The sequence below is a fragment of the Triturus cristatus genome, chromosome 4_1, assembly GCF_964204655.1.
Source record: "Triturus cristatus chromosome 4_1, aTriCri1.1, whole genome shotgun sequence".
In the NCBI taxonomy this organism is placed as follows: Eukaryota; Metazoa; Chordata; class Amphibia; order Caudata; family Salamandridae; genus Triturus; species Triturus cristatus.
The window spans coordinates 866,139,643-866,162,452 of NC_140585.1; the positions used below are offsets into that span (position 1 = coordinate 866,139,643).

The following is a 22,810-nucleotide window of genomic DNA, read 5'->3' on the forward strand; positions in this document are numbered from 1 at the left end:
GCCACAAAATCTTATTGAAAGCCACCATCTTGTGCCGCACAAGGTCTGGGGGTTGAGCTTTTCAAGTCCAGGGAGCTAATATTTATAATTCACTGCTGATCTCTTTGAAAGTTGTACACAGATCAATTAAATTACTCAAGCAACTACAGATGTGGCTGTTTGGCACCTTCTTCTCTATTGCCAATTCATTTTCATCATGATGTTCCAAGGTCTTTATCCTAAGAACATTTATCTAGATAGTATTAGTGCTACTTTCACCTCCACACAACAATATTACAATGAAAATGTCTCTGGGGTACAGTATTACATATGTTTCGACCAGCATCTTGTCCCAGCTATAACCATAGATGAAATTTAGCGTAACACTTTTGTGTTTTGTTTATTTTGGGGCATGGTCAGGAGTCATAAGCATAATGTTTGCTCTAATCTGTAATGCCAGTCAAGCCCAAGAGTGATGATATGGCGCATAGAAATTACCAATTTGTAAGATTAAACCAAACATTTCCATCTATCATTTTTTTGGCTTAGTCAATAGATATGGCTGTCTAAATTTCTGTGCCAGTAGTGCACATCCCTCGTATTTACTGAGTCTATAAAAGTGGAAATTAAAATATCACCAACATTAAATGGACCGATGAGAACTCTTCCCTAACAGGCTATTTGCATACCCTTTTCACTAAAAAATACCGATCAGAAATCTGGCCCCAGAGAATATCTGTATCCAGTTCCCAGTGTGTGTTAATGTGACATTCACATGCCTGAGGGAGCTTCAGAGCATTCTGCCTCCTCCTCTCTCCCTGCTGCTGAAGTAAGTCAATGTGAGGTTGGGTAGAAAGGTGCAGTGCTTATCTGGATATCAATATAGCACTGGCATCAAAGGTGTTTTAAGGTATGGACAAAAGAGGCAATTGCCCAGGGCCCACACCTCCCAAGGGTCCCGCTAGGAGAGTGAACGTTCTCTCTATTTGACCTTTGTCTATTAGATTTTTCTAAACCTCTTTCCCTCTCTGTCTACCTCCATCTCTAACTCTGTCTGTCTATGCAGTGTTTTATTAAGGATCCTTGGGGTCCCGTCCAAGAAATATTTCAACTGTTTTGGTGGGACCCTGTTAAAGATTAACATTAAATTTGGTAATGCTTGGCATCATGTGGGATTGAATTAATAGGAAATGGGTTATAAAATTCAAAGTAGTTCTGTACAGGTGGGCCCAAATTATGTTTTGCCCGGGTCCCCAAAATCCTTTGGATGGCACTGACTGGCATCTGTATAGGAAGAGGCTGTTGTACCCTTTGCATTATTGCCTAATTCTTTAAGTCAATGACAGTCAATAAGGGACATCCTGCCACACTGATGGGATCCTGTAGCGACTTTTGAGTTCCAGTGAGCCTTCCGCCCCATGTTCTGTTGTTTGCCTTAAATGAGAATTCAGTGCATTGGTGAGAAGCCAACTTGCATCCTATTCCAGATATGCCCCTGGTTTGTTGTAAGTTGCCAATAAGAGGAATTATAGATGTGCAGGCCTCCTTGTGGTAATGTAGCAAGCAGCTGCACCTGTAACTGGTATTTTTGAAATTCTGTCATCTTTGGAAAGTATCTTCTTAAAGATGCAACTTCCTGAAACACATGGTGCAGGCCCAGGTGATCAATTCAGCCCATTCCTAAATCTAATATAATGTGAAAGGCAGGCTGTAAATCTGATCTAGTGCCTACTCCACACAATACAGGAAAACATACATTCTAACATGGCAGTAACTATGCACTGGATCAATTGATTTAAAGAATGCATCCATAAAGCAAATGCTTAAAAAAGATTCCCAGGTAAATGATTGGAGAGATATTCCAGAATACATTTTCACCTGTGTTTCCCTTGTAATTCATATGCTCTTTATAGCATAGTTCTCTATTTGTGGGAATAGTACTATAAATCGGATCTTTTCCGAATACATATATATGTTTTTTATTTTTATTTGTAGGTGGATACAGATGCAGAATCAGTCAGAAATACTCTGCATTTTCCATTCAAATGTTCAGTATTGATTTTGCCTGTTTTTGTTGATTACAGTTTTACAAATAAATCAGATTCTGGTGTAGCAGTGAAATTATAAACAATTAAGATATTTTTATTACCTGCTGTCAAAACAGGACCTTCGGGTGCTGGAGAAAGGGCTGCAGTTGTGATGTGTTTGGTTGTGCCCCCTGGTATACTAGATCCAACAGTTGGGCTCTGATTTTGATCTACAACCAAAGATCCGGGAGATTTACTGGTATCCCTGTTGAAGAAAGTAACATGTGTGGGCTGTGAAGGCGTTGAAGCTGCTGTAGTGGAGACAGAGAGAATGGCAGATTCCGAGATGCTTTTTGATGCTGCTGTAGTCTCTGAGGAAATCGAAGCTTTTGCCGTAGGACTAGGTAAAAGGCCAGACACTGAGGCGCTTGTTGACGTACTAGAGGTTTCTGATGGTTGGCTTACAGGTGATCCGCTTACAGAGGTATCGTGTGAGCCTGGGCCGGATGCTGGACTGGTTCGAGCTCGAACGGATGTCGAAGGAACTTGAACGACAGAGGTTGGTGAAGGTAGATTGCTAGGTGGCTGTCCTGCTGTTGGCAAGCCAGTTGCAGGTTGCAGTGTTGTTTCTGTTGATTTTGCAGAACTTGCATGCATTATTGCCGATGGGCTGGTTTGACCAGTAGGAGAAATTGTGGGCACTGAAGGTACAGTCGGGTTATCAGCCTTCAATGTTGACAGTCCAGCAAAGCCTAAAGTAAGATACAAACAGAAATCAGGTTGAGAATATTTTGTAGCAATCTTCAAGGCCAAGACCAGGGACCATTGCATTTTTTAAATAAAAAAATATATATTTTCATGTTCCGAAACATTCCTTCCCCCAGCAATATCTTAATACCCACCTTCTATTGGACATCATCTAAATTTCAGCCTTTTTTTGTGTGAAGGTCAGAATTCTCTGTGTCTGACGAGGTGGTGAGCCTCTAACTATGTCCATGCATATCCCTAATAGTAATCAAATTAGTGCTAGTCTGGTCTCTGTGGGTAAACTTGGTGTAGAAAGGAGAGACCAGGAGACATGAAATTGTGCTTTGAGATGCCTACAGAGAAGAGGAATGAATATTGATGAATGAACACCCAAGCAATAGCTATATCCTTCTACTAGCCCAATTAGGAAGCAGGAAATAACACTATATAATAAGATTGGATAGGGTGACAATCTCAAGTCATACAGAAATGACTTTGGGATTAGGTGAAGGGCATGAGAGTTTGTCATATTATGTTCGGCTACTATGGAATAGAATAGAAAGCTCAGGGATGATTAAAGTCTTATTGAGTGCAATGGAGGAAGGCACAGATTGTGGATTTGGAACCAAAGACCCAATGCAACCAACGCAGATCTTGGGGGAAATTAAGGGGCAAAGCCAAAGACCAAGATGAAAGAGGAATTGTATTTCAATTCTTGTTGCGGAGAAGCAAATTCTAGAGGCAGAGATGCCCAAAAGGCATATTGCAAAGTAGGCGGACATGGAGTGGCTTATGGAAAGAAAGTGGTGATCCAAGAGGAATGAACACTGGTCCCAGAGCAGTGGGCCACTGACAGCTGTCAGTGTCAGAAGTCAGGCCACTGGCCATCCACTGCCAAGTGGAGGTTCCAGTCTGGGTAATGCACAGATTATATAAATTTCCACACTCACTTATACCTACTCATGCTCTTACTCATCCACTCACCCAGTACTAATCTTTCATTTACTCACTCACTCTCTCACAGGCTCCCTTGTTGACTCATTTACTTTCTCGCTCATTCACTCGGATTAACCCTGGACTGAAAACCCAGAAGTGCATACACAAGGAGGATGGCATCTCATGAAGTAGGGTACCAGTGTCAGGCATAGACATAAAAGGGTAGAAACAGGGAAAGATGTAGACTTTGGTTCAAGAGAAGAAACACACACTAGCTGATGCCACTCTTATAGAGCTAGTAGGTATCCCCGTCCCTGATCTACTCAAAAGTGGGGCCAGAGAAGGGACGTTTGGGACTGGCAGGCCATTAGAGGGTATCCCAAAGGCAGACAGAATAGATTTTAGTGAGTGAGCTCAAATGGCTGGAGGACTTATTATTCAACAAAAAGTGAGCGATGGAATCCCTTCAGTAGAAACTCTTGAAATGTTAAGGAATGTACTTCTACAGTGATCAGGGTACGACACTGGCTGAGCACCAACATATTTTCTATTTTTAATTGGGCCATCAAGATGCCTTTAAAACTTGCAGAGTTAAGGATTATTTTGGTACTTGTTGCGTTAATACCGGAAGCATTATTTTGCTGTCTCTTCTTGTGAATAGAAGTTACTGGTTGGTTTAATGATAGTGATGAGAGAGCCATGCGTTACTAGCTAGAGCTTACGGGAACGATGCGAGATTACACACGGACTCTTCACGTGGGTACCTCTAGAAAGCAATAGTAGCAGTGGCGTAACGAAACCTGAGGGGGGCCCCCCTGCAAATTCCACATATGCTCCGGACCCAGCCAGGAGCTTTAAGGACAGTGACCTCACCGCCCGTGCACAGTGCAGTAGGGGGCACCCTGAAGCCCAGGGGGCTAGCCTGTATGTTTGGCGCACAAAAGATCGTCTGTGCTTATTAATGCTGCAACTCACGGGCGAGTGAACCGCGCCAAAACGTCACTGGTACCAGAGGGTGCCTTAATATTATCATGTAAGCACCTTGCTTCTCAGCACACCCTGTTGGTTGCCATTACAATTACGTTTATCCAAGCACGAACACCTGAAATTCGATAATGCATTTGGCAGATTTCAATTAAGGATATTTAGGTCGGAGAGTTATGTTTTTTTCCCCTACAAGCAGGTTCATGCCTTTCCAGACACCTATAAAATAATTACTTGTTTATGGTCGGAGCCTATAAAATAATTACTTTTTTATGGTCGGAGAGGTTATCTTTAAATCATTATAACATTAATTATGGAATCCGGTCTATTGCTGTGATACCTTAGAACAGTTACGACAACGGGGCATGAGTGAGTAATAATCCAAAGAAAAGTGACTACAATCAATAGTAATTAAGCAGAGGTACCGAGGTGAAGTATCGCTCACCTCAATGCACAGGTCATCTCCATGGAGGTGAGAATTAGGGCCCACCTCCTGTCAAACGGCGATCCCCCCTTCTCCAAGGGCAACAGAGCCCTCAATGACAGCACCTGACAGAGAGACACTCGCTTATTGGTGGGGGCGGGGGAGACTAAGAGCTTCACGTCTGAAACACAGCCCATACGCCATACCCTAATATCCCCTGCCCTCCCCAGTGCGAGAGGCCACGAACACAAGTCCTTTTCCCACGACATAGCCACTCCTTCATAAGCACATGTTCACCGCTTAACAGTGTCTTAGAGCTGATCAGGTTTTTTTGTTCACCAACTCAACCATGAAATTGTATCGACCCCAGAAGATGAGAGGCTGAGTAGGTCCATCATCATTCTAACTTATGAAGACAAAGGCTGTAGACAAGCTCCTGCTGTGCTGCATTCATCTACGAGCCATCAGTAGGAAACCCGAAAACAACCAAGGGGAAAAAGCCAGTTCCCAGGCTAGAATTTGAAGACGGGAGGCCCTTGTATATTTAGAACCATTAACCACCACTTTTCACGGCAAGCGCCCAAGCTTTGGTGGCGTTGGCTTTCAAAGCAGTAGGGCACGCCATGGGTGCAGCAAGGTCCAGAGTTCTGCACGTTATTCTACACAAATTACTGCATTATGGGCTCTCAGGAAGACAAGTTGTCAGTCAAAGAATTCAATATGCTGAATATTAAAAATATGCAAAAAGATCAAATAAGATTTATATGCAGAGATTTAAAAAGTTTTTGTACGGAGTATTGGGGAAAAATAGATTGTTTGTATATGTGAAGCCTGTAAAAATATATTGCTTGATTGTACATATTGTATATTAGGCAAGTCAGTAGTAACATACGGTTGTCAGCAAAATTAAATATCTCACTGTAGTTATTTAGATGTTCAATCTCTGTTACGGTAGTGATGTGTACCTTGTGCAGACTCTGGTATTGTCAAATGGGCTGTATTCATTGTGAAATGTGTACAATTGACTTTACTTCTTTTGTGATTAACCTATAGGAACATTTTCTGGTTTTTAAAGGCTTAGCATGGAACCCAAAAATGCAGATCTGAATTTGGAGTCAGCACGACTTGCATACTAGATCTTTGAATCCAGCGCCGAAAAGGAAAGCTGCGTGTCCCAGAATGCAGTTTGTTTTTGGCAAGAGATGTCAGAACTAGCAGTTACTATACATAAGATTGTGTCAACTTGGCAACCATTCTTTGACTCCTGACCACTCTAAAAACATAGATTTTACATTAGTTTTAAGACAGGCTGGCCAGGTTTCATAGCTTGTACAATGGACAGCAGGATAGTTGCCTAACGTGCAGAATGTTTTTTCTGTAGTGGCCCCTCTCAACATAGGGATGCGTATTTCAAGGAGATTTGTTGTAATGCTGACTACTTACGTCAGAAATTGTGGAGATATTATGTTTGTAACATTTACTAACATAGGGTCTCATTTATGAGGCCCTACCGGCACTATTACGCCGCTGGAACGTCACTTTTTTTTACGATCCGGTGCCGCAATGTGCCACTGGCATATTTATAAGGCCACGTAAAGCAACGTTACGTGGCTTTTCATGGCCTTATCAATATGTGCCCCAAGGGGTGTTGCTGGATGCGTTGCCAGCAACATCAATGGCTTTTTGACACTGCCCCAGAATTACGAGAAATCGTAGGTCTGAGGCAGTGCCAAAAATGGAAGTCTCCCAAGGGGAGGTGTAAGGGAGGCACAACGAGAAGAAATATATTTATTTCTCCTTGTTTATCCTCTTTCTATGTGTACTGCTTACTGCACACCCATAGAAAGAGGAAAAGGCGTCTTGTGATTGTTTTTGTGCAGGAAGGTTTCCCTTCACCGGCTTCACGGAAGAGTCCTCGACCCTACAGAGACCCTCTTAAGAATGACATCTGTATGTACACAAAACACAGCCCTAAAACATGCCTTCAAATAAATGCCTGACAGTTCTTCCTTTCAAGGCCGGGTTTCCAGCGCCGGAATGTGATGGAGGCCCGGTGTATAAACTCATCTCTGTTGTTTTCAGCATGCTTTTCTATGCCCTTCTCCGAGCGAGCATAAATTAGCGTGACGTCGCTTCCCCGAGCTCTGCTTCTCTCCGTTATGGTGGAATGTGTTGTAGGGTATGAGAAACACCCTGAATCTCCCAATATTTCTAACTGACCTGCTCTCCAATGGCCCTCTCTTCCCTGCCATCCCTTCTCAGTCAAACAGTCATCAGTATGTATGTGCCAGTGGTCTTATTATTTCCGGTCGGGGTGAAGCCGAAGTGACATCATCACGTACGCTATCACCTCATGACATCACCGTAAATATTGACGTCACACAGTCTTTGAATCCCATGACGAGCTAGTGTATTTTTTTTAAGTAAAGTCAGCCGAATTTGAATTAAAAGTGATTGACAACAGTCCCAAACAACTTGCTGTGAAAGCCAGCAACAGATGACGGCTAAAGGCTATATTTATTTCAAACAGCTGGAATGAATAATTCAAATTTCTAATTGATGAAACCACACAAAATGCTGATATGTATCGTGACGTTCTTCGGGCTTTAAAATATCTGTTATGAATAATAAATAAATAACAAGCATTGGCATAGCCAATAGGTCTCGCATTTGGGACCTTATAAGCGTTGAGCCATGCAACAGTTGGTGTTGTTGCACCAAGGATATTCTGCTGCATAACTAAATACTTATAGGTTCCAAAAAGCGAGACCTATTGGCTATGCCAATGCTTGTTTATGAGAGAAATCAGAGAATGTCTTCCTGTTGAGTCACTGCTACATCTGCAGTCCGAAAAATGATTTCTATGGGTCTACCACAGACCACTGACTGTAGACCACCTGAAGAAATGTATTCCAAGATAATTACCTTCTAAAGGGCCATTCTGGCATAACTCATTATATTCTTTACACAATAATTATTTGGTTTGGGGTGACTTTATTGCAAGCTCCTTATTCCCGGCTAGAACAACCAGGGACTCTTTCCACACAGGTATACATTGAGCCATAATCCATTTTAAAGCCAGGAGTGCGCTATCCATCAAACATGGCTTCTTTTATTCAGATTCCCTGCTCCTTCGGTCCGAGACCTCTTTCCAGCTTCAAGGGCACGAGTGATTGTGATCATGACAATGGTGCAAAACCACCCTATGTGGAGCACTGTGCAATGATGATGCAGTACAATTGGAAGTGAGCATTAGATAGCATTGAGCACACTGTGCCTGCACAGGATACATGACTGTAAAGCCCATAAGCATTTTGAAGGCCACAGATAGATAAAGCCAGGTAGGCACACCATGCCTAAGAGTGTCAGTCATCAAGTTTGGCAGTCGGAGGAAAGGAAGTGCTTAAATCCTTGGCAGAAGGTACTCAAGGAGGCAGATAGTAATATAAAAAATATTAATACATTGTCATGCAGGAGACTTTGCTGATGGATGGTCAATAACCCTGGGGTGAAAAAACATTGTACCTCACAAGAGCTTCTTCAGGGTCAGCAGATGAGCCTTGGGTGCAGACATGATGCCACAAGGGAATGATCTAAAGAAAGGAGACAAGGGAAGAAGCACAGCATTTATGTGGAGGCGGTCCAGCGCCGCTGCCATGCTGAAAGCACTGGGGAGGATCATCCTTAGAGCTGGCCATGCGGCTACTGGAGGAGCTGGTGGGTGACGTTGGAAGTGTTATGGGAGAATGGCCCAAAACAAAGTCAGTATTAGATGTGTTTGCGGACATCATTTAGTGGTGCAAAGACTAGCACCTGCTAACCCTAGCTTGTTCTTTGGTACCCTTAACACTCCTCCGGCTGGTGCCAAAAGTCTAGAAGACAAAAACAGAAAGCTATTTACTTTCAAGAGTGTCCACACCCTGGCCCTCCATAGCCCCTCAGCAGCAAATAGGAGACCTCTTATGGGCCGGATCCAGAACAAGGGGTCAGCCCTGTGACGCCACTGCGGACTCGAAGGGTGCATGTTGTCACTTTTGCTGCCCTTGGGATCTGGTGAATTGATGAACCTCCTGTATCTTGTGACAGGAAATCTGAACACCTGAGAATATAACAGCATTATGTGATGCAAATAGGCCCCAAGTTCAGTTTAAGCCAGTTTGCCACTGTTTTTTTATTCCCAATTAGACCCCTTGTGTCTTCTTTAAAAGGGGGAAGAACAGAAACATAGAACTTCTAATCGTCCATAAAATTGTTTTGCTAAAAAATATACCATAACCACAGTGCTTTTGAGAGCCCACTATGTTATTTCTTAATTTTAAGTTTATACAATTCAGCCTACACCAACTACCGTCTGCCTGGCACTGTGAGTGATGACATTTTGCCTCACCGCAAGTACGCAACCGCCTGAAATAGCTATACCTTCAGTGGCAGGGCTGGTATACCTGTGCTGCTAGGCATGTTCTTTATTTTTATATTTGTATAGACTTGTCCATTATTTTGTGCATATTGCAAAAGCTGGCAGAAAAAATAAGTAAAAGTCACAGCGGGACTTAGGAGTGAGTGAAAGGAGAAAGGAAACAGGGAGTGTAAAACAATGGATAAAGCTAGACAAATGAAGGATAAAGAAGAAGTAAATGGAAAAGACCCAAGAGATAAAGAAATATAGAATGAAAAATTAGGAGAAAACTAAACATGCTCTGTACACCATCGGTGAAAAGGCAAGTGAGATACCAGGTGTGATTAATGTGCCCTTTGCACAGTCCTGAGATGAATCTGCGAATCACTGTTTCTGATCCTTGTGCGTTAGTGCAGCTCACTAACAATCCAAGTGCAAAGACACACGTGCAGCCTGCATGTCACTGTTTCTATTGTGACACTCACAAACTTCGGTGACATGTGCAGCTACTGCAGAGATTTCACCATCCGATACATCACACTTTTAATAATAGTGAGAACGCGTAGTGGGTTAATGCACCGACTGTAGAGCTCTGAAATGTTTGGGTCAGGGGTTCTAATCGTAAAACAAATAAGGCAGTGTAGGCCCTAACTTCGGATTATAACGTGTGATGTTGGAGTTACAGCTTCCTATGATACCGAAATAGCTCCATCTCAGCAGTGCTTTCTGTGTGTGAGCTCTGTGCGATCAGCGTTCAATGGTTAGAAGGAGAAAACTATTTTAAACATGAGTTTAATTATTTATTACTAAAATGCACCCGTGTAGGGCCCAAGACCACCCCACACTCAACCGACCAAAGCCCCACGCAGCCCACTCCCAGGGGCTGCTGTCAACCTGAGGAGGTCTTTCTTTGAGTCTCCCAGGGCTTTATCCCGACCGTCCCATGATCAGTCACGCGTCATTCATTCATTGCTCAAGCTGCGGGCATGTCCACCCACGAACATTCACAGCTGGCCCAGATAGCTTCCATCCCTGGCTCCTGACAGCGTGATAGCCCGCTGAGCCCTGTCATCATGGGGGAGCTATTTATTTAAAAATATTGTCCATCCTGCCCTTTCTTTAGCCCCACTGACCCCCCTCCCCCCTCCCTTCATCTGATACAATAGGAGTTTAAGCTAATTAACCGAAGCACAAATCTCCCAGCAGTGACAGGCTGAGTGTAAAGTTAATTGGAGTCTCAGTCTCTCCCCCACACAAACCCCCCACCGACTGTTCTCTACAAGAGTCTCCCTGTGATAGAACGTACCACGTCTGGTCTAAAAGGGGGGCAGGATTCTCCCTCCGTCACTTCTGTGCCATCAGAGGCTAAAAGCGGAAAGGCAAAGGAAGCCGGGCTTTTCCTTGGTGGCTGTGCAATTTGTTGCCATGGGGACAGCAAAGGTTTGACAGGCAGGTGTGATGGTTCTGGACACGGAAGGGGTGCTCTTAGCGTCCAAAGGTTGGAGATAACCGCCCAAATTAAAATATTTCCATACTCTTTTACAAGTAACATTCGGCTTTTTTTTGCATGGAACAGCAGCACCTCGTAGAGATGAGAAGCGCAGGGTGCTGGAAGAAAGAGGCATGAGGTGGAATAAAGACTAGACACAAACAATCGGCTCCTAAGAGAAACATTGGTCTGCTGCCCTCATGATTCTGCAAATTAAACACTATTGCACAAGAAAGGAGTCCAAAGAGAGGTGATGCATATTTAAAATGTCCCAGGGACTAGCGTTCCAGAAAGTGTGCCACACAATGATGGCCGCCGCAAAATTCAAGTGGGGAGTTAGGAGAGTGGGAGGGGATTAGAGAGAAATAAGGACATTTTTATAAAAAACGTACCTGTTTTGACACTGCAGCCCCCCTCAGTGCTTCTCTTCTCTCGTGATGGTGAACCACCAGTCCCTTGGAAACCCCTGCAGGCTCCTCACCCAATCCCAATGCTGCTCTCAGTAGCATGAGAGCAGGGCCAGGCTCGGTATGAGCGGCTTGGTTTGCTGCTCAGACAGTGCCTGGTAGTCTGTGCTGTTTCTCCAATACAGCTGTGAAACACATCTGGGTTGGAGAAACCTAAGTGCGCATGATGGTTTGGCTGGCCTAAGATGGCCGGCCGAACCGTCATGAGCACTTTCAGTGCTGCACTACTCCTCCCCTGCTGTCATCGTGGCCGCGCCCAGAATTGGTTGGCTTTAGTGGGGAAAGAAAAATAAAATGATTATAAATTGGTTTTATTATCAATGTATTTTTCCCATTTTTTCAGCCGTGGGGCGACGCTATTCCGCCGTAGCGGAAGAGAAGCTGCTGCTGCCACGTCACAGCTTTCCGCTGTGCACTCACCCATACTTGCGTTCTTTGACAGAACAAAGAGATGACTGCGCATTTCATGTCTTGCCTACAAAGAACTATCTGTTGTAGAAAGACCTATTATGGACCACTGAAAAACGAACCGGGGTCTCTGTGGCTACCCTTTGCTGACCATTAGTTTGCTTTCTTGTCACTCTTATTTGTTTCCATCTTAGTGAATGTTTTTTCTTCATCTCCTTTTGTTTGTCCCTCCCATGAATAGCTTATTTACCATCCTTTTGATTGGGTGACTTGTATCTTTCCACCTTACATCTAGGGAACAACTTGTTGGGTCTTGCTAACAGACAACTTCAGCTGTTTGCTGTTGAAAGACCTCTTGTGGACCACACCAAAAACTTACAATGAGCTTTAGGCCAGCATACTGCTTACTGCTGGTTGGCCTACTTGACACTTTCAATTGTTAGCTTCTGAATGGATGACTTTCTTTCCTCTTCTTATGCTTGTCCGTCCCTTGGAGCACAGCTTGTCACCTTTTTGATTGGAGGAATTGTATCCTTCCACTGTTTACATTCAGAGAATAACTTTTTTGTCTGCATTTCACCACTCCATGAAAGTGCATGTGTTTTCTTGCTCTCTCCCTCGTGTGCTGCTTTCCCCCTCAAATCTTCACCCTCTCTTTGCTTTCGGTGTAGCATTTGTCCACTTCTCATCCTTGCGTACGCCCTCCTCATTATCTGATGATTTTTTTGAACCATTCAAACCCTAGCTTTTTGTTGCTCTGCAGTTCCACGTTGCTCCCCTGTGTGTATGCACTTCTCCTCTCCGTGCTCTTCCCTTCTCTCAGGCAGATGCCACACAGTGGCATTCAATTTTGAGTATCCTCCTGCTTTCTCCACAGTGGTCCATCACTCCTTTCCCATTGCTCTACCACCCATATTACTTTTACTCTCTTTTTTAAGAATGCCCTGCAGGTACAATTTGGGTACCCTGGTTCAAAAGGCACTAGTTCACACATGTAACCGAATTTTATTTTATTTTCAACTGCAAGATTCCCATCAGCCATATCGGATCAGTATACCTTTCTTTTGTGGGATGATGCTGCACATAATTGTAAAAACATTTTTCCTTTTTTTGCTCAGGCTTCACTACGTTAGCAAAAACTCACTGATAAAAAAGCAAGTAGGTCCGCATTAGCAGAAAAAAGGCAAGGTTTTTTGGCTTTCGCAATGTTTCTTCATATTGCATCAGCTTTCAGCATGGCACAAGTGTACTTATGTTTTCTTGCTCTCTCCCTTGTGTGCTGCTTCCCCCATAAACAGCCGTTCTTTTGACTTTTCACTCTCCTCCTCGCACCTGCTCCCATTTTGTTCCTCCATGATTCTCATCATGGTTCTTAAAAAAAAATATATATTAATAATTAAAAATATATATATATATATATATATTCTGCTCCAAAGGTTGTCCACCACGTGAGTAGCACTCGATCAGAAGCTTTATTTATGATAGGCAGAGACGAGGATCCGCTTGTAGAAGCTGCCTCGTAATGGAATTGCCTGACGCGTTTCGAAGCTCCATATGCTTCTCTTCAGAGGCTTGAGCAGAGACGGTGTGTGCAAACGCTGAACCCACTTCGCCATTTTCATATTACACACCCACCAATGGGAAGCTCAAATGAGACTGTGCATTGTGGGAAATGTGGTCCGGATAGCACACAAATCTTGTCCTGTATGGACCCTGCAAGTGAACTCGTCCTCAATCCTGTTTGCCGCTGCTGGCCCACATTGCTGACATGATAGTTACCATGTCGGGTGGCCCCCATAACATTACGGGGTGGTGCACACTCGGCAGGACGGCCGCGTATTACATTCTGCTCCAAAGGTTGTCCACCAGGTGAGTAGCACTCGATCAGCAGCTTTATTTATGATAGGCAGGGATGAGGATCCGCTTGTAGAAGCCGCCTCGTAATGGAATTGCCTGACGCGTTTCGAAGCTCCATATGCTTCTCTTCAGAGGCTTGAATGGAGACGGTGTGTGCAAACGCTGAACCCACTTCGCCATTTTCATATTGCACACCCACCAATGGGAAGCTCAAATGAGACTGTGCATTGTGGGAAATGTGGCCCGGATAGCACACAAACCTTGTCCTGTATGGACCCTGCAAGTGGACTTGTCCTCAATCCTGTTTGCCGCTACTGGCCCACATTCCTCGGCGCAATCTTTTTTGAGCAAAGGATTGATTGATTAAATATATATATAAATATATATATCCAGCAGCTGCCATATGTTGCTGAGCTACTCCTATTCACTTGTTTAAATATTTATTTATGTTTCTGTTGCAAGGGACGTCGATCATATTGGAACAGGTAAACCCAAACAAACAAAATTGCGGCTGCCTCATGTCGTATTTCTGTGCATACATGGTGATGCATGGTACGCATATTATAATGCTGGCCTGCCATAGCGTCAGACCCATATATGCAAATGCACACTGTGTTTTTGCTGATGCTGCAGAAAATTGCCAAAAATTATTGGCAAAGTAAACAGGTTTAAAGGAAAGATATTAGCTTTGCGAATGTTTGTTTATTTTGTTATTGGTCCCCAGTGGCACAGTCTGCCTGTGGCCCCCCTGTATTCACACAAGCTGTGAATATGCATTCTCTGCAGGAACTACCCGTGGTGGTTCTTTTGATTTTTTTATCTGGTTGTAAAATCATGAATAAGACAAATTTGCAAGGGCTCAAAGACAAATTAAAAAACACAGACCTGGTTGGTCACTGGTTGGATTCCACTGAAATTACAACAGTAGTAAAAGAGACACAAGTCATTTGTTCAAACTTATGATGCCGTGACAAAAGGTCATGCAAACAGCAAATGTTTGCTTTACAAATACACATAACATAACACTAAAGGAACTCTGTCTATACATTCTTTACTGCCTCAAAACCCGGAAAGTGGATAATAAAATCTTGTAACAAGTGTAAGAATAATAAAGCTTAAAAATGTAGAGAGCCAAATAAAAGGGATGAATTGCATAGGAGTTTCAGTGTGACAATAATGGGATTACACTCATACATTAATGCGTGGGTCACAGAATGTGAAAGGCTAGCCGTCATTTCCCTGTGGGTTCCTGCATCCATGAGTGGTGCACAAATGTGCCTGCATCTCGTCTCCTCTGACTGCTACAGGTATAGGAAAAGGGCAACTCATAGTTAAGTGTCTCTGGAGCACAGACTGAAAACAAAAGCATACAGGGTGCATTTGCAACAACTTATTGACATCAATTGTATGAATTACTCATACATGGCTTGGGACAACTGAAGCTCTGTAAACTCTATAGTAGTATATAAAAATACAGTACATTATTACACCGTTCATATGCACACTACAATTGCATTACATTTAGAATTTTCCATGGCAATAAGTAATCGCTTTCCAAAACCATAGAGAATTTGAAATCTGATCTTAAACTGATTTTTTAGTGCAGAAAAAAAAAATTACTGCCCTTTTTAGAGACCAGTGCTGATGACAACCCGGGTCTGATGACGTCCCATGTCTAGTAAATCCCCAAACTGAACCCATCCATGCATCACCCACAATGTGAGGGGGAAGCTTATCTGGTTTACTGCCCACACGCTGGATTAGAAGTGTGCATCTCTTGCCTCCATGTTACATTATAGGGTATGAGGGCTAGGAAAGTGGAAAGCACAGTATGAAAGTGCCAGAGCACCCTCTTAGAACTTGATAAGTGTACCTCATAACATAAGAAAGTGAAGAGAAGGGCACAGGTTCAAGAAGAGACAAATAAGAAATAACTGCAAAAGATGTTGCTGATGTTCCTATCTTGGTGTTAAGGCCTGTGCAGTGAAGATTCATCTACAAATAAGATTTACAGAGGGGGGGGGGGTGTAGGCAATAAAATAACCGGATCAAGTGTTGCAGAGGAGGAGGGCTGTGATGGAGACACTGGGGTAAGTGATGGGGACCAGAGTATGTGATAGAGGAAATGGAGAAGGTGAAATAAATACTTTCCTAATTGAGATTACAGTGAACTGGTTTACGTGATGGAGCTTGCTGGAGAAGATGGTGCACTGACAGGCGGTAATGGAACACAAATGAATAAAATGGAAGCACATTGTGAAGGAACTGGACAGTGAATTAGAACAAGTGAGGCAGAACCTAAAGTAGGCAATGAAGAAAATGGACCAGATGACTAAGTAACTGTGGCTGGAGGTGGGAAATAGGAGGAATTGACAAAAGTGGGTTAGGCGAGGGAGAAGCCAGAGTAGAAGACATAAAACCTGACATACAGAAATGGGAGAGCAGGAGTAGGTGACGACGAGCCTGGAATAGGTGATGGGGGACTGGAGCAGGTGATAAGAATGTGGAATAGATGATGGAGGCTGGAGAACCTGCTAATGGTGACGAGAAGCGAGAGTAGGTGATGCTGAACCAGTAATAGGTGACGGGGACTAGTTTAGATGTTGAGAACCGGCATTATATGAGGAAGGAGCCAGAATTGGTGATGGAGACCAGGATCAGTCATTGAGGAGTAGAAGAAGGTGATGGAGAAACCGGAATAGTTGAACCTGGAATAAGTGATGGAGGAGTTAGAGAGGGTGGTAGGAAACTCAAACAAGAAGTTGATGAGATCCTGGAATAGGCGGAAGGGAGCTGGATTCGCTGATTTAGGACCTGGAAATGGTGATAGTGCAACTAGTGCAGGTAATAGAGAACCTGGAAGAGGTGATAAGGAAGCTGCATTAGGTGGTACGAATCTGCAATAGGAGATGGAGGAGATGAAGATGGTGATGTTGAACTTGAAGTAGGTGATGGGGGCCTGGAGTAGAGGTTAGGAACCTGGACTAGATAATGGAGACTGGAGTAGTTGATAATCATCCTTGAATATGTGATTGAAGTCTGGAGTATGTGCAAGTGAGGGGTGGGGCTCCTGAAACCAGTGTAACGTCCCATGGGCAATCAAACTAGAATGGGTTTATACATTTCCAAAACAGTCGGTAAGCCCCCCAAACTACTGTTTGGGAGGCTTACCCACTGTTTTTGAAAAACCTAATACTGTTTAACAAGAGTTCTGAAATTACAAGGTCAGCATATGCACATTTTTTAGATTTAGGCGTTGATCTGGAGTATGTGATGGAGAACCTACAATTGATGATGAGGAGCTAAAGTAGGTGATGCTAAATCTGAAATATGGTATGGGGAGGTGAAGGAGATGTTTAGGTGATGAAGAAATTTGAATAGGTGATGCAGGGACTAGAGTAGGTGGTGGTGAACTTGGAATAGGTGGAAGTGGAGCTGAAGTAGTTGATGAGAACCTGTAATAGGTGATGGGAAAATGTAGTAGGGAGTGGAGAACCTGGAAATAGGGATTTAGGCATTTAAGTAGATAATGGGGAGCCTAGAATAGGTGATGTTGGAGCTAGAGTAGGTTATGGCAACTTAGAACATGGGATGGGTGACAGAAGAACTAGAGCAGGTATGGACTTCCTACTATACATGATGGGTGAGTGGAGGAAGGTGATAGAAGACCCGGAAATGGTGAGTATGTAGCTGGAGTAGGCGGTGTTAACCAGAATAGGTGATGGAGGAGTTTAGTATGTGACAGATACCCTGGCCAATGTTTCAGAGGACATAGATTTGTGGTACCTGAAATAGGTGATAAAGAAGCTACGTAGGTTTTGTATAGCATGGGATTGGTGATGATGTTCAATAGAAGAAATTGTGCAAATTCAATGTATTGGAAGGAGCAGAGATGCAATTTCTGAGTGGATTTTAGGATTAGGCGGTGGGGCATTGTGGGGCAGATGAAGGGTTGGGGAAGTAGCATCAGGAAGACAGAGAAGCATGAGGAAAACGATCCATGTATTTTGTATTGAGGTGCCTCACACCAACTAAGCCAGGAATCTGAGAGCACATTATTCTCCGTCTATTGGATGAAAAGTATGGGGGCAAGGGCATGCAAGCCCCCACTTCTGAAACACGCTTGAAATGTGGGTTTGAAGTATTTTGGCTAGCATCCTCCTGGCAGGGTGCTCACTGTGTTCTGTAGGATAACATGCTTGTGCCAGGCAAAAGTTGTAAATAATTCAATGAGGAAAATTAAAAAGAGCATTTGATCACTGACTAGGATGTGTTTGTTATTATGGTCAGAGAAATGGTAGGCAGGCGATGCTAAGTATGGTGGAGGGGAGCTCAAACAACACATCTACCTACAAAAAAATTCCTGTACAAACTTTGGTGATGTCAGACCAACACTGGTGAGTACACTGATAAGAAGCGCTGGCTGTCTATAATTTGAGGTTCTGGGTTAGGAGTCAGACGATCGATACATCAGCCCCAACTCTGACATTGGCGTTCCTTTCCCCTTCAAATAATCCTTGTTTCATAGTTTAATCTGTCACTATAGATTAATGACACATTGACTTTATTTGGGGCGTTAGCATCATAATCACTGTAACCATTTGGGCAGTTTAACAAGGCATGGCGCTAGCAAACACATCCAACCAAACACATCCATCAATCTGCCCACCTGACGTTAACTTTGTCAGTTCACCTCTTACAGTTACCTCCAACAGCCCTTTCAGTTTGCATAAAAGTCAGGCCATCCATCCATCCATCCATCCATCCATCCATCCATCCATCCATCCATCCATCCCTCCCTCCCTCCCTCCCTCCCTCCCTCCATCCATCCATCCATCCTTCCTTTGTTGCATGGCTTTTATGTAAACTGAAATGGCTGCCTTTTTACTTATATATCTATATATATATCCAGGGCTTTAAGTGGGCCGGGTCTTACCGGGTCTGAGCACCAGCAGTTTTTTAAGGGGGGCCCCGAAATGGGTATCTCTCGGGCTCTGTTTTGTGCCCTGGCATAGCTGGTCCATTTTTTTCCGGACTGCATTGAGAGCAGGCACATCGATGTACGCTGCTCTCACTTCTCACTAGTGTAGAAGTTACTGCATGACTTCATGCCAGGTGAGCGTTGTAGGGGAAGAGAAATCCTTTCAAGAGAGTCCTTTTCTCTCTGGATTTTCCTTCTCTTTTTGAAACTCAGGGCCAGCAACATTGTAGGGGTGTCACCAGGGCTTTAAGTGGAAGCTTTTTCAATAATATTCAAGCCATGGTTGCGGCTTATTTATCTTATGCAACTAACGACCATTGACAAAGCCAATAGTCTTGACTTGTTGTAGGTATGATGTTACTTGTTGTATCATATCTGGATGCAATGACAGAAAGAAACAAACTACAAGTCGGGCAGCACACTATGCTAAACACAGATTTTTAGTTTAAGGTGTTTCAAGCCACGCCCTTAATTACATTGGCCACGCTCCTTTGAGAGACCCCCCCCCCTTTTTATCCCACTTAAAGCCCTGTATATATCTATTTATATAGATAGATATATATTTTTTTCCCTACAGAACTGTATTTAGACCTCTCCATGGCTCACGCAGTGGAAGAACGCTTCAAGTTCCTCGCGCCAGAGGCGTGCCCCCCTCATACCCCCATGCTCTGACTCACTCAGAGGCCTCAGCGTAGCGGATGGTACAAAGAATGGCGGTGCTGCATGAGTCGCCCCACTTCCGCAGGCCTTATATTGGACAGCCCTTCCTTCCGCGCGCCACCCGGCACCGCGTTTGTCAAACCAAATACATTGTCTCCCAAAATATCTATTAATAGCGAGAGAGGAAGCTGAGAAGAATACCGTCGGAAACGTAAACAGGCCCGCCCCAGAGAGACAGGGTCTGGCCGCACAGTTGTTGCAGAGCGTCCAGTCACTTCAGGAACTGAGAGCACGGGGGCAAATAAGGGTAAAGAGGAGTGCCTGGACCAACGAGGCGGGGGCTGGGGGGAGGAATAATCCTTTTCCATATGGTACAACAGATTATTCCAATTCATCTGTCATGTTTGGATGCCTACAAGAGTCGACTTGGGACAGAAAATAGATTCGGCACTAAAATAAAAGTACCCCCATTCCCAAATGAGCTAGCTAAATAAAATAGGTGGCTCCGTTTGGAAATAGTTCTTTTTTTTACGTGAAAGGACAAACTGTATGTGTTTTGCCAGGCATGGAAGACTGTTGCATTTGTGCTTGCTGCAGACAACGTTTGTGGTGATACCTGCGATTTCAAAAGTTATAACCAGACCACAAGACCATAAAACAGGCCCACAAACAGCCAAAGTACATCCCTAGACGGACCTGTCAGACCATTCTTTCTGGCACTGCCAGATAGCCCTATAAGCCAGCCTGACGCTGACCAGACACTGCTGACAGATGTAAAACACCAGGTCCCTCTATCCTGTCAAATTCCCTGCCAGCTGCAACACCTGCACTCTGTTCTGCATTGGCCTCACTCTCACACTGCTCCTTGCCCAAGTCTATCTCGAGGCCATTTGACTTGCGTTGGTCTTCTTGCATCCCACATGTTTCAGCTCAATTGCAACCCCTAATTATACTCCTAAGTCCCGCCCCACAAGACATTGAATCTCATCATCCCTTACCTTATGTTAACTGCATTTAGTTAGTTGTGTAGTGTCTTCTCTATTTACATACTCCCAAGTGCTTACAGAATACGGGCAATATATACAGTTCCGGACTCTTCTGGACTGGAGTCAGACTATTTGACTCCGGTCAACCTGTCATCTTTGTTTGAGTTTCCTATTGTTTAGTGGTGAGTCATACTGGACATTGGCTATGAAGATGGGATACAAAAGGCGACATTGCTGAAGTTCCATAATTCCTGCATGATCAAATTGACAACACAATATGGGCCATTGTCTGTTTTAGATACCACCTATATTAGGGTGTTCACCTGATCTTTGAAAGTTCTAAGGTGTAATGCTAGCCCTGAATTGTAGCGAGTGAGCCAGACATCTTCTAGGCAGATTTGGAGGTGTTCTTCTCTGAGAATGTTTTTTTTAAATAGGTTCAAAATGTGCCTCTTAATGCACAACCTTCACATAAATTTGCCAAAAAGCCATAGGCTCAAATGGTGCACCCATTAAAGACTCAATTTCTCTCATGGGTGCCAAGCCAATTAAACCTGATGTTCCCCAAGAGCTGATACCATTTTATTTTATTCAAAATGTGTTATGGGTGCCCCTATATGTCAAAAACTACCTCCTTTGTAAAATGGCCAATATTTTGTCTTGTCATGAGTGCTCCCCAAATGCCATTGGTGTCCCCATGGTCCAAAAATGATACACAATATAGCAGTGACAGAATGCTGCAGTTAATGCCATCCATGTACCATATGTGATCCTTTTGTCAAAATGTACCTTTGTGTGTCAGGGCCATTGTTTTGTCATTATTGCCCTCTTCACATATGACACAGTTGTGCTCCCTCGTGCCAAGGATTACTTCCTAAGTGCTAGTGAAACCATTTTGCCAAGAATGCCCCAAATGCCAAGAATTACCGCTGGCACACCAGTATCAGTATTTTACCATGGGTGTGCATTATACCAGGAATTATCTCCCACATTCCAATCCCAGTATTTTTTCACAGTTGTCTGTCATTCAAACAATTGCATTCTACTATATCAGTGCCAGTATTTTGGCATGGATGGCTCTTTAAGACAAGAATGACCTTATGTCTTCCGGGGCCAATGGCAGCTCTCACCAGAAAATACAATTTTTCTCACTCATGTTCACTAACATTCTCTCACTCACACTCATTCTATTTATTCATTCAATTACTTGCGCTCACTCATTTACTGTCACTTACTATCTTGCAATCTTACTCTCACTCCTTCATTCTTACTACCTTTCTCCTGACTCTGAATTATTCATTCTCACTCAATCATTCACACTCACTCACTCACATTCACTCTTACTTATACTATCTCGATCACACTCACTTGTCCTCACTCTTACTCTCTTTTTCCTACTCACTCTGACTCAATCATTCTCACTCATAGTTACACTAACTCACTGTCACTCTTACACATTCTCACTCAAATTATTCTTACTTACGCTCCAACGCTCCCTCATTCTCTTTTATGGTAACCCACTCACTCTCTTGCAGTCACTCTTACGCTCACTCAGTCTCACTCCTACTCATTGACTGCCACTCACTCACACAATTTCTCACTCTCTACCTGTCACTGGCTCTCAATGACCTTCATTCAAAAACATGCTTATACATACAGACACATGCACTCATAATATATACACACGCTCTGTCTCTGTATTTAGTATAATACACTCTTTCTCTCACATAAATATGCTGTCACCCAGAAGCGTGCACACAACATACATTTGAAAGCATTCTTTTACTTACTTCAGCTGCCAGCAAAGATAACCATACCAGCTAATGTGCTTAAATTTTTTCCTACACGAACAGTCAGAATTAGAGTGTTATTTTCTATTCGTATCATACAAATTGGAAGACAAACAAGGAGGGTGCATCTCGGACTGACACCCATAAAGGTGAGCCATCCCTGTGTTCTTGGCACTAATATTACCACCTCAGAGAGGGGTCCTAGTTATATTATAGTTAGCGTTCAAGTCATTTTGATGTGCATCCCCTGTATGAGAGGGCCTACTAGCTATTCATATAAACAAACCAATGAAAGAAGATATGTGCATGACTGGAACGAGTGCATAGTGAAGGAACGGTCTCAAAGTACCCGGAGAGATCCTGTTATACTGACGTTCTGATTTAGAGTTTGGAAGATGGGGTATTCCCTCACAAATGTGGCTGATATCAAGTCCACGTTATTAGAAGTGGCATAAAACTGTACTTGTAATTAGGAAGTGGCATATCCTCCAAGTTTGTGACCGAGTAGCTGTCTGCCAAAGTAAATCGGGCCGTCAGCCATACTCAACAGAAGTTGCTGAATAAAAGGATGCCCTTGCCCACGCAAGGTGGTATTCTTCATCAACGGGCACGCTCCTCACCCCAGACTGCCAGGATAATCTCACGGTGGGGCCTTCATGGAGGCAGAAGCCCTTTTTTG

General features: G+C 43.5%; 1 protein-coding gene across 1 annotated transcript in view; it reads right to left on the minus strand.

The window, feature by feature from the left end:
- PODXL (podocalyxin like) overlaps positions 1 to 22,810 on the minus strand; it is a 194,421-nt gene that overhangs the window by 105,067 nt on the left and 66,544 nt on the right. The window contains exon 2 of the mRNA XM_085653586.1: positions 2,129 to 2,758. Coding sequence (XP_085509712.1) covers positions 2,129 to 2,758 — 630 coding nt within the window. The remainder of the gene's footprint in view (positions 1 to 2,128; positions 2,759 to 22,810) is intronic.